Below are 13,397 nucleotides of genomic sequence, written 5' to 3'. Positions count from 1 at the left end.
CGGTGGGGATTGGTTGCGGGAGGAAGGTTCACAGCTTCTCCATTAACCTTAATGGAAGGCAATTTTTACCATTTCCCAGACACTTCCCTTCCGTCCACGCCCGGTCCCAAACTGAGTGGTTGGTTGACTGACTGACTCTGACTGGCAGTCTGAGCAGCAGCAGCCGGTTCGGAGCCTTTGACTGACACTGTCAATTCCGTTTTCTTGCATATTTTAGGGTTCCTCGATTGCGCTGGTTAAATCATGCTGGGCACAAGATTGATCAAATTAAGGGGTTGGATTGAGTAGGCAGAGTCGGGGCTGGGAATAAAATCTCTGAGTGATTTGTTTCTGGTTAACACATGTTTAAAATTGAAAGCTCTTAAATACAGTTTGTTACCGTCAACTGGGGCGAATCGGGACTACAGTCTGAATAGGGACAGCAGTTTTTAAAAACACTTAGAAGCATGAAATTTGAAAAACAATGCACAGTTTTTGTTGTTCTGTGTCTGTTCCATTCAAAATCAATGAAAAATATCCTAATATTCTGCAGTAAAAAGGCTAAAACAGCTGCCTAATTTGCCCCATTTGTCTCGTTTCGCCCCAGATGACGGTACATATGTAAAGAAACATTCGTGAAATTTCCGATCTTTTTGAAAACAATATTGACAAATTTTTGAAGCGAGACTAACATTTCAAAAGGGTCAAATGTTAGTCTTGATTAAAAAAAATTAAATAATGTTTTCGAAAAGATCGGAAGAATTTGACGAATGTTTCATTTTTTAACATAGAAAATCGGACCATTAGTTGCTGAGACATCGGCATAAAAAAAATGGAGGTTTGTTTGAATTGGACGCATCTCAGTAACCAGAAATCCAATCTTCAATGTCTCTTAGACAGTTTTATTGCAAATATTCTGAACTTTTCAACAAAATATTTTCAGAGATGGATGGACTTATGGGCACTTTTTTTAAAAATCCAAAAACTGCAAATATTTTACTGAAATCAAACTTTCGGCGGCTATATCCTGAAAACGAGGCACTTGATCAAAAAATCTGTAAAGTACTTATCGATTGCAAATTTAAACTTCCATCATTTAAAATCGGAAAAATGTTCGACAATACTTCTGTATGGCATAAAAGGTGCGGGTTTTGGTCCCAAAAAAAGCAAAGTAATCCACTTTAACGACCCCCGGGTCTTTTGTGGTCTCTGTTGCAAGTTTCTGCTCATTTCTAGGCGTCCGAAGGTTATGTGTGGTGAGTCACTCAAAACCTCTTTTACGCAAATGGACCGACGTTTTACTTCCCCATCCGATAGAAGGCGTGGTTAGGCAAATCTCGTCTCGAAAAATGCCACCGGGTCCGTCTGGGATTGAACCCAGGCCATACTGGGATTCAGAGGCTACCACGCTAACCACTAAACCACCGGACCCGGCCCGGGGTTTTGGTCCCATAAAATATATAAAAAAATCTCGAAAATAAAAAAAACCAATTATGAGAAATTGTATTATTGTGAAAAAAAAGTTAATTAAAAATAGGCAAGTTTTTTTCCATGCACCTACTTACTGAACAGTACTCATCAATACCATGTCTAAGATTAATCAAAAAATTCCTTCAAAAGTTACAGATTTTCGAATATTTACGTACTATTTTTGTATGGACAACTGCCAAAATTGTATGGAGACTTGTATTGGTGAACCAATGACACAAAATGGCTACTTTGGCCATAGGGAATGCCCCCACAAAGTCCGGGCCAAATAAAAAATAAAAAATTGTCGAAAATGTTAAGGGTCTGAATTTATAAAATGTGTTGTCGAAATTTTTTTAACAAGTTTTGGTAGATAATTCAAATTTTTTAAAAAACAATATTTTTTTGGTATGAGAATAACTGGAATCAAAAGATTGACGTTATCTTCCATGCGATAACTTGATGATTCCTAGAACATGTTTTTTTTTTTATTTTGAGTGATTTATGTTACATGATTTAAGTATTCGCAGCATTTCTCAATTAATGTTGTCAAAATGTTATGTTGATGTCATCAAACTGAAAAATAATAAAATTTTCTTTAAAAGTATTAATGGATGAAATATTTTTTATGTTGTAACTAACAACAAAAGTTATTCAGATTCAAATTCAAAGAATTGATTTTAGAAAATAGCTAAATTTCACGAAATTTCACGGAAATCGTGAAAATTCACTAACCCTAGTAATAAAGATTGGTAAAGTTACTCACCTGTTTCTTTTTTTTTACCAAATTTAACATTGAAAATGCTGAACATTTTCTAAAATGAATTTTGACGAATTTATACATCAAAGTTCCTATTTTAAAAAAACTTCAAATTCTCCCCGTGAGTCTTTTTGTCCCATTTGATGACATTAACGATTCGACAAAGTTTATTTTCAAGAATTTTAAAGTTGGTTTTTGGGTATTCTCAAACAAAAAAAAAACATTAGAAAAAAATGCACAAAGTTGAATAAAATTCTTCAAATAATCCATATCCTAAATTTGCTGAATATTTATTATTTAAATTTTTATTGATTTTGACGCAACATAACGCAAATAACTTCAGTTTTAAGCATGTGCTTAAAATATTAAGGATAAATAGCAGCGACCTTAAAAAAATACATATTTGAATTACTTTTTACGATAATATAATTATTTTTTTCATTTTCAATTTCGTTGTTATATTTAGTTTGTCTGCCTGTGTGGATCAATCGGACCGCGCACATGACTCTCAATCTAGAAGACGCCGGTTCGAATCCCAAGGCGAACGAAAAAAAAACTAAGTGTAAATATAGGTATTCGGTGCCCTCTCCCCGTGCCATATCTTCACACTTAGAAGACCCGGGAGGCGGAGTCTTGTCGCAAAAGAACGATACACGCCTATGGATCCGTTGACTAAACCGCAAGGTTTAAGAAGGCCACATTGTAAGGTTTTACGTCGATTCGGTTTATTTTTTTACAATAAACGCATTTTTTAAACTATATACAAGTATGTCCATATTTTTTGAAAAAATCTTGGTTTTCCAAAATGTTGGAAATTTGTTCCCAATAAAGTCATTTATTTCAAAAGGTCTTCAAAATTTAGGTCCTTTGGAATGTTAAGCATGATTTTGAAATAATCATCACTTTTTGTCAAAATTTAAAAATTCAAATATGAAAACACAACATTTTTTCATAGCTATCTTAAATAATTAATTTCAAATTGACATATTCGATAACTGTTTTAGTGCTCAAAAATATATATTTTTACTGTTTTATAAAGAGTTACTTTTTAAAACGGTGCTTTATAAGTTTAAAATTACAATGCAAAGTATTGCAGTATTGCAAATTAAATTTTTACCTTTCAAAATCTTTCATATTTCTTTTTGGCATAAAAATGTCTTGGGATTTTTTTCTTTTCTAATAAAATTGAATTTAAAATTGGAAAATATTTGCAAGACTCCAACCGTTTTTGTTTTTAAATTGTCGTCATCATTAACGAAAACTGTACTCAATATACAAAAATCGACCAGAAAATTCCTTCAGTTTTTTGAAAAATGTTAAGAACCACTGATCTAACTTATAATAAATTTTTTTCTTCTTTTCGGATAATTTTTCATATTTTCAATATTAAATATGTTTCAAATTAAAAAAATGATCAATCGCTTGTTTTTGGTAAGAATACGCTTGGCAGACCAACCAAGAACATGAATAACAAGCAAATAATAAAAACATAAGCTATATTAACCTCGTTGACATCCCTATGCAAGTCTCGCACAAAGCCATTGCGCCCGCGATGCCGCCACCATTTTCTCACCTGTCAGTACGGATGTCACTTTTACTTTACCTTTAACGGGTAGTGTGAATGTGGCTGCCAGGTCAGGTGCACTGCAAGTCGGGCCTGAACGGGGGGCAAAACTTTACCACGTGCTGGGCCGCGACCTCCACTGAAGAAGAGTGACAGGCTCCACGGATGCGTCACGACGCTTACTTCCCTGATGACATTATGCACTGTAAAAAATGTTTTTTTGGGTAATTTTAGTATTTCGACATTGTGTTGAGAAATTTTGCTAAATATTTTTTTGCTGTGCATAACTAGTGGAACGAGGTTAGATTCCACGGTCTACCCCGGGAAGGATTGGTTGCGATTCCTCGACGTTGATAGTGATAAATTGCTTTTCTCACGAACATTTTCCCTTGTCTCACGGTTACCTGCTCGCAGGCATCAGCTAAGTGTGTTACGTGACAAGTTAACGCATTGGCACGTGGCAGTTGTGCTCAATCGTGATATGAAATAGATTAGATCAGTGCAGCAAGGTGCAGCCAGCAGCTGCTGGCTATTTTGCTCAATTCAATCAGCAAAATGGATTTAGCCCAGCTTGACGGCATGAGCTCTAAGGCAGCTGATAAGCTTAAAGTCGTTGATTTGATCTACACAGGCTTGGCAACGAAAGAAGTCTTGTTGTTTATTTCAAAAATAGATTTAAATGGAATTTAATCAGCTCTCGACAAACAGCTCCTCGAGTTTCTAGATAACGAAACCGGCTTCTGCCAACTCCAGTTGATTCCAGTTTCCAACAGTTAATTCAAACTTTCACCGAAACTTATCTCCAACCCAGTAGTTGCGTAAACTTGCCGGTAAACAATGTTTCTAAAACTTTCCTCGCGCTGAGCCCAACAGCGACAGCAAGCAAAACCCAACTTTTAGCCAACAGCCGGAAAATTACATCTTTTGTAGACTTTTCTCATTAACTTGCTAGCGCGCGTCGCTGGCAGCTTCCGGAAATGAAATGAGTTACGAAGAAGATGGACCCGGTTTCCGGTGATATTTTTTCCACTCACTTTGGCGCTAGCGTTGCGTTTAGCTCAACACTGTTGATTGCTTGACTGTCGAAGCTCTGAAAGGGAAAAGAAGAAAAAACGCCAGAGTTGATGGTCTAAGCCGGAAACACCATTGTACGGTGTTTTCTCCTTGCGCTTCGATTCTAAGTCCATTTCCGGTGATTGGACGTAGCAGGAAATGAAAATAGATTTGGCAGTTGTAACAGCACACACATTAAAATTTTTTTTTGAAGAATTATAGGTCGAGAACACGTCCCTTTGGTCTCTACCTTAAAAAGTATTAATTTATGTTGTTTATTCCAGAAAAAAAATATTTCCAAAATATTCTATCAGAGAAACTTAGATTTTTCGACTATTTTCAAGTTTATAATTTATTTTTACCAATTAAACTGACCTACAAATATGACAAAAATGACTGCGCAGGATACACTCGAGGGGAAACATGGAGGTTTTCACAAATCTTTTAGCAGGGCCAAATAGAATTTCTGCAATGTTTGAATAGAGAATTGGGTCGGTTCGTCGCACTTTCATACAATCCAGAAAATGCATGCAAATTGTGAAAGGAGTGAATCGCACATTTCAAATGGGCGTTATATTGAATGTTTGGTCTTTTTGAAATGTTAGTTTTCATGTCAAAATATTCTAAATATTTTTTTCGAACGTATTATAAAATTTCACAAATATTTCATTTTACACCATTGAAAACTGGATCATTAAAATAAAATAAATAAATAAAAAAGTTTCAACATTTCCATTTTAAAACTGTTTTAAAATCAAAAACTAAAAATTCAGCGATTTTTTTTCAAAAATTCCAAAGATTTTAAATCAACCCAAAGGGGAATGTATTTTAAACTGATTTCAGCTGATTGCACTTGAATTTACATTGAAATTTTAAAGTCTTTTGAAAAAAAAATTGTCCCTTGATTTTTCGGGCCAAATACAATTTGTACCTGCCTAAGGCAATTTTTGGATTTTTTTGAACTTTTTGAAATAAATATTTTTGGAAATGGGCCATCATAAACATAATTTTGAAAAATCGAAAATAGCGGATTTTTTAAAGTTAGAATTAACCTTTATCTGTCTATATCTTCAATAGGGTGCAATTGATAAAAAAAATCTGTAAAATACTATTCGATTGCATACTTGATTTTACATTAAAAACTGACAAGATTTTTGGACTAAAACATCTATTTATTTCCAAAAAAAAACATAACTCGGCGACAACATTTTTCTCTTAAGCTTAAAAATTGCGGTTTTTGTTGAAAAAACTGATTTTGGAAAAAAAAAATTAAAAAAAAGGGTAATAATAAAATCGACAAAAAAAATCGGCCTCCTATTATTTTCTGAATTGATCGATCGAATCATCGATCAGAAAATTCCTTCAAAAGTTACAGATTTTCGAATACGTAACGATTTTTTACGAACAGTTGCCAAAATTATATGGGTGAACCAATGACACAAAATGAATTATTTGGTCATAGGAAGGAGCCCCACAATGTTTGAGCCTAATAAAAATACAAAAAAAAACAAAAATAGGCAAAATCGGCCGATTTCTTAGAGAGTTGCTCTTTAGCATGCTTTAAAAATATCTTTTTTCATCTAAAACGATAAAAAAAAACAATACTTTGGAAGAGAAAAAAAAAAGTTTCGGAAAGCACCGTGTGTGAAAGCTGCCAAAAAATGTAAATAACAATTAATAAATTAATTCTTATCGAATTTTTGAAATCAAAAGTTTAAAGAATAAAAAAAAGTTTGTTTGCAATTTTGTAATTCTTTTTATTTTTGTAAATTTTGAAAATCAGCCATATTGTATGGCTCATAAAACCTTAACAATTTAAACAAAAAGTACTTAATTAACAATAATTACCATGTCTGTGTGATAAAAGTGAAATTTTAAAGTAGAATTTTTACATTTTAAAAAATTAAAAGAAAAAAGATAGTGATAATAACATGCATTTTAAATGTTTATATTCCATTAAATCTTGAAAGCAACCAACTGAAAACAATTGAAGAGACATATTCTTGCTAAGAAAATCATTTAAAGACTTTTTGAATCAATAAAAAATATTTATAAAAAACTAGTGAAATTTTGAAGTACAGCTACGAAAAAAAAACTTTGATCTTCATAAAATATATGATTTACAAGGCAACTGTAGTGATTAATAATGCAGATTAAAGCAATATTTGGAAATGTTGGAATCATGTTTAATAACTTAATTTCCTTATTCACTTCAAGAAACAAAGAAGTTTGCTTTACAATGCGTTTTTTTTTTAAATAGATTTAATTATTTTGGGCAAAGAATGTATTTTGCATCGATTATTTAAAAAATCGCTGTACAAAATGTTGTAGATTGAACAATAATTATTGTTGTAAAATGTTTTTTTTAAGAGCGAGTTTTTCACCAATGTGTAACAGGTCGTATCGAGGTGCTCCGATTTGGATGAAACTTTCAGCGTTTGTTTGTCTATACATGAGATGAACTCATGCCAAATATGAGCCCTCTACGACAAAGGGAAGTGGGGTAAAACGGGCTTTGAAGTTTGAAGTCCAAAAAACCTAAAAAATCTTAAAATTGCTCGCATTTCCGTAAAACTTCATCAATTCCAACTCTCTTAGATGCATTCGAAAGGTCTTTTGAAGCACTTCAAAATGTGCCAAAGACATCCAGGATTGGTTCGACTTTTTCTCTTAGCTTTTGCAAATTACTGTCAAAAATAGATTTTTTTAAAACCTTAATATCTTTTTGCAACAGCCTCCAACACCCATACTCCCATAGGTCAAAAGATCGGTAATTACATGGACTATAAGCCTACGGTATTAACTTTTTGGCCAATCGCAGTTTTTCTCATAGTTTTTCGATTTTTCTAGAACAAACATTTTACAACGTTAGTTTTTGCCCTGTAGGCCGCCATAGCGGCACTTTTTGGTCTCAATTTTGTCATATTCGGAATCCTCGGACAATTTCACGTAAGTTAGTAGTATTGTAGTTGTAAATTTGATTTAAAAAATAATTAAATAAAACATTTTTGAAAAAAGAAATTGATCTTATTTACCCTGTGATCAATACGTCAAATGCTGTATCAAGTAGGCGAATACCTGTTTTACCCCCAATCCAACAAATTGTTAAAAAATATTTTAATTCATTCTAAATGGCAATTTTTCCAATCAAATTTACAACTCCAATACTACTAACTTACGTGAAATTGTCCGAGGATTCCGAATATGACAAAATTGAAACCAAAAAGTGCCGCTATGGCGGCCTACAGGGCAAAAACTAACGTTGTAAAATGTTTGTTCTAGAAAAATCGAAAAACTATGAGAAAAACTGCGATTGGCCAAAAAGTTAATACCGCAGGCTTATAGTCCATGTAATTACCGATCTTTTGACCTATGGGAGTATGGGTGTTGGAGGCTGTTGCAAAAAGATATTAAGGTTTTAAAAAAATCCATTTTTGACAGTAATTTGCAAAAGCTAAGAGAAAAAGTCGAACCAATCCTGGATGTCTATGGCACATTTTGAAGTGCTTCAAAAGACCTTTCAAATGCATCTAAGAGAGTTGGAATTGATGAAGTTTTACGGAAATGTGAGCAATTTTAAGATTTTTTAGGTTTTTTGGACTTCAAACTTCAAAGCCCGTTTTACCCCACTTCCCTTTGTCGTAGAGGGCTCATATTTGGCATGAGTTCATCTCATGTATAGACAAACAAACGCTGAAAGTTTCATCCAAATCGGAGCACCTTGATACGACCTCTAGAACAAACCGAGCAATATTTACAAATACTGCCTCTTAAATATTTTTGACAAAAAAAAGTTTTTGGCATAACTCGTGATAACGGATTTTTTGATCTTGACATAGTTTTAGATGTGCCATAATCATGTTATAGCCAAATCTGATTAATAGTTGAAAACTAACATTTAAATCATTTACAAAATTAAACATGATTCAAAAAAACAATATTGCAAGAAATTTCATTTTTGTCATTTTTGTTTACTTCTGGGTTGCCAATGATTGAAAAAAAAAACTTAAAAATATATAAAAATAATGATTTGAAAGATAAAATGGTCAGATGTTTCAAATATCTAGCCTAACATTTGAAAAGGTCGAATGAAAACGTAAAATATAGTCTTCCAATTACGAAAATTTTGGTACCCAAACATGTATAGGTCATCGTTTAAATTTTAAAGTTATCGCAGTTTTAGTAAAAAAAGTCGATTTTTTGCCGATTTCGTCATTTTCCAGTTTTTGCGCGCAGTGTGTCGAAATACACGGTTTTTATTTTCATAAAAATGTATCTTGAAATATTGAAAACATAACTTCACCATTTTTTGATATGTTATGTAAAATTTTCCGAGAAATTCGATAAACATATTTCCAGACATAAGCTCTTTGGCCCCGAGACCTTCAAAATTGCATTTTAAGTTTTCATTCGACCTTTTCAAATGTTAGGCAAGATTTTTGAAACATCTAACTATTTTTCCCTAAAAGCCTATCTAATACCCTTTCGTTTGCGTCCAAGACAGCTATAATCAGTTGAAATGGTGCGGAGTTGTAGTTTTTGCGAAAATCGACGAAAACCCCCAGAAATAAAAAAAAATTAATCATGCTATTTTCGTGGGGAATTACTGATATCCGGATTAAGTCCTAATGACAGTAACATAGATGATTTTTTATAAGTTTTAGACTCTTCCCATAAATATTTTAATCTCATGATCAAATATTAAAATTTCTTTATGCTAATTTAAATAAGTCGAAAAATTAACACAAAATATCTGAGCTCAGATAACACAAACATAAATATTTCAGGCAGCAACAAAAAACTTCACCTTTACTTTCGCCCCAAACACCTAACCAAGTCCTAAGTCTTCGTCCAGCAAACTGAAAATCCACAAACCCCAACCCCTCCCGGGTCGGTGTGGCCAGAAGTAACAGGAAATTGGCTGCCTTACAACACCATGCATACCTCCTCCGTTCGTCCTTCCACACCCCGCACGAGTCTTAGCAGGAAATTGATGCCCGAAGCTTTCCAATAAGGCGCTTTTCGTGCGTAAAATTGAAACTTTTTTGGTGTATGTAGGGGAAATATACCATTTCTCAGCCTATTTCTATTATCGGCCTATCAGCACTTTGATCATGTATTGCAGCTTTCATAAAGTGTTTTTGACTGTTCCAAAGTAATAAATAGCTCAAACAAAAGTGAGCAAGCAACTCTCCATTGTTGATACATCTGAAAATGTTGATTTAACAGCGCAAAACGGCAAAAGTGATGAGAATTGGTCGAACGGCTTAGACTGATTAAAATGGGTATATTTCCTCTATGTGCTTTAAATGGACTCAGCTGCGTCTTGGGAGAAGTTATTCTCACTTGTCTCGTTATATCTCAATTTTACGATCAGTGGCTGAGTGAAACATTATGGAAGATCACACATTTCTAGATGATGAGGAAGGAATACTTTAAAAAGTTAGTTCCTTACTTTTTAAGAAGATCTTATTTGAACTCATTGTAAACCTTCAGCGAATCAAAAGGAGACATGAAAAATAAATATATTAATTTGACAAGGAAAAATCTTATTGGGAGAAGGTCAACGGAAACGAAAAGCACAATTACTTATCTTCTTTCTCTTTCGTGAAGAAACTCAGTCGAATATCCTCAATTTCGTTGAACATATTTCAGCAACTTTAAATTATCTCCCTGAATATAGACATGAATTCTCTCTCGTAGCCTAAAAAGTCATAAATTCTACTTATCGCTTCCACATCGACCCCACATCACCCCTTAATATACTCAATTTACCTTATTCATCCCCCACCAAACTCTCTCCTGTCCCCTTTGCAGGACACCGAGCTCTGCCTGTCGCTATCGCTGGCGTTGCTGTTTATGAAGCTGGCGTCGATGTGTTGGCTGTGCTGCTGCTGTCACCATGCCCTGGTCCTGTTCCGGTCCAACACGAACCTCAACCCCAACCCGGAGCCGAGCATGGGCCGGGCCTTGGCCCACTATAGGTGAGTTTTGGGGGGGAGGGCACTGCCATTGGAACTCAATGTGGTCTTTTTCTCACGAACTTTGGGTGCGCTCCCTGACCGCTGTCAAAAGTCTTCTCCTCGACGGCCTTGGTGCTGGCTCGGGTGGACGCGTTTCGGGTTGAGTCGAAGAGAAGGAGTCGAAAATTTATTTGAAAATACTCAAAATTTTTATTATTTTGTTATTTTTTTAGGTATTGCTTATAGATGTTCTATTGCTTCAAGATTCAGGAGCAACCAAATTTATTGTTTAAGTTAATTTGATCAATTAATGCTAATATTGTACAAACATGACTGAAACTAACATTAATCCTTATTTTTTGCATTTTAAATAAATTCTGTATGACTGTTACAAACATAAAAAATACTTGAATTTTTATTTCATATCAATTTATCACTAATTGATCAAACAACACTCAAAAGCTCGGTTAATGATTTGACCCCTATTTTTTCTTAAAATCTTATAACTTTCAGTACCTAGAATTGACCAAATTAGATGCTTTCGGTAACAAAAAATCCAGATTTGTCTATATTTTTAACAGTCAGGTGCAGGGTTTCCAGGTTGCCAGATAAATTCTGCAAATTTTTCATGTTACAACCAGAATAAAGATCCTTCCTTCTCTGTGCCAGATATTGACTGATTTTGCTAGTTTTTTGTTTTATATCCACTTTGAACTACTTTTTATTACAATGAACAAATTTAATAAGAAATCTAAAAATGTATAATGTGTTTGAATTCAACATTTTTGAGGCCATAAAATCAGTATCCTACCTCCCTTTCACCATTCAGAAATGTTAGATTTTCGTCTGCCAGATTTTTCCAGTTTTTGTACCGATACTTTGCCAGTTTTTTCTTCAAATGTTGACCTGGTGACTCTGGTCAGATGAGTCAGATGGACAAATATTATACATTTTTACCGGAGATATTCCGGATTCCGTTGGGGTACCTCGGCCCTCCTATTTGTGTTTTTTTAAGTCAACATAATAAAATCTTCCCGAATCCGATCTTCATTTTTCGATGTGAACCCTTCCATTTGAATTTTGGATGTGCAGCCTGAAATTGTGACGATTTGGAAATTTAGTGTCAAAGAGATTTTTATGTAAAATTGGACGCACGATTTGATGGCATTATCCGAATTCCTAAAAAAAATCATAGAAAAAAATACAAAAATGGTTTCAAAAATGCTGCCATTTTCCGTTACTCAACTGTTATTTTTGTTAGCACTTGTCATTTTATGGGAAATTTAATATTCTTTTGAAATCTGCAATAACCTTGAACGGTAATTTTTTAATTCAAAACTTTTTTTTATTTTTAAATTTATTGTTTACAATGTCATCGCGATTTTCGAAAAAAATGTTCATTGTAGAACATTGTTACACCATAAAAAAAGACCCAGTAACATTACAGAAAACACGAAATTTTAAAATGATTTTTGTTGTTCTAAATGAAAAAAAATACCATTCTGTTAGTGCAGATTCGAAAAGTACGTAAAAAAAATAAAATAGTGAAATGATTTTTTGCATGGGCCGGGCCATGCATTGAATAGAACATTGTTATGAATATTACAAGAGTAAAGAGTAACATTATGTTTCAAACTAGTATGCTCTGAATTATCGACTTTTTGATAAAACAAACCTCAACTTTGTCAAGATTTTTTGCGGATTTTGGTTAAAAGTTGGACCTTTTCTTTTTTTATAATACTATGCAAAAAACTCCTTAAGTATGAAGTAATACTTGCCCCCCCCCCCTCCCTTCCCCCCTCCCAAAAACATGTTGTGTATGTTTTGCAATCATTCGTTTTCCAAAAATGTAAGATTTGACGAAAACAAAAATTTAGCAAAAAAAAAAAAACTTTAAACGATATTAAACATCGAAAATGTTCAAATATTCGAAAGACTTTTATATCAACCCAAACATGCTTAAAATGATTCTAAACGCAGGGGAATGCATTTTAAATTGATTTCAGATGATTGCACTTAAATTTCTATTGAAATTTTGAAGTTTTTTGATTTTTTTTGCCTTTAAAACTTTAAATAAAATTTGTACCAGCCTTAGTAATTTTCTAGATTGTTTTACTTCAATGGGAAGGCTATACCTTTTATGTCAGAAAAAAAAAATTTGACCCAAAAAAAACATTTTTCACAAAATAATGACAATATTTAATTAAACCACCTTATTTATCCAACATAACTTTTTATAAAAAAGAGTTCTTCTTTTTAAAGATTTAAAATTTTATCAAAAATTGTGTTGGGTAAGAGAAATAAAGGCTTTTTCTCAGAAATCTATTAAAAGTATGAGAAAACAAACTAAAATATTTGAAAAAGACCCATTTGTTCTTTCGACATATTTGTCCATTTTTAGCAATTCGTCTTTTTGACTTTATGTCCTTTTGACATTTTGTTGCACATACAATCTTCATAGACAATGTTGAAACCAAATATAATTAGTATAAATAATAGGATGTAACAAAAATTGACTTTTTGGCGGGCATTCAGGGGTTTGTTCCTGTAGGCATACTGAGCTCAAATCCCAAATATGAGCTTGATTGGATGTAACAGGAGCTGGCGCTCC

General features: G+C 33.4%; 1 protein-coding gene across 1 annotated transcript in view; it reads left to right on the top strand.

Annotated features, from left to right (window-relative positions):
* LOC120413692 (latrophilin-like protein LAT-2) overlaps positions 1-13,397 on the top strand; it is a 151,306-nt gene that overhangs the window by 95,635 nt on the left and 42,274 nt on the right. Inside the window, exon 5 of the mRNA XM_039574620.2 lies at positions 10,641-10,807. Coding sequence (XP_039430554.1) covers positions 10,641-10,807 — 167 coding nt within the window. The remainder of the gene's footprint in view (positions 1-10,640; positions 10,808-13,397) is intronic.

The sequence above is a fragment of the Culex pipiens genome, chromosome 3 (assembly GCF_016801865.2).
Source record: "Culex pipiens pallens isolate TS chromosome 3, TS_CPP_V2, whole genome shotgun sequence".
NCBI classification, from domain to species: domain Eukaryota; kingdom Metazoa; phylum Arthropoda; class Insecta; order Diptera; family Culicidae; genus Culex; species Culex pipiens.
Note: the sequence above shows the minus strand (reverse complement) of the source record. Positions and strands in the feature narration are given on the sequence as shown.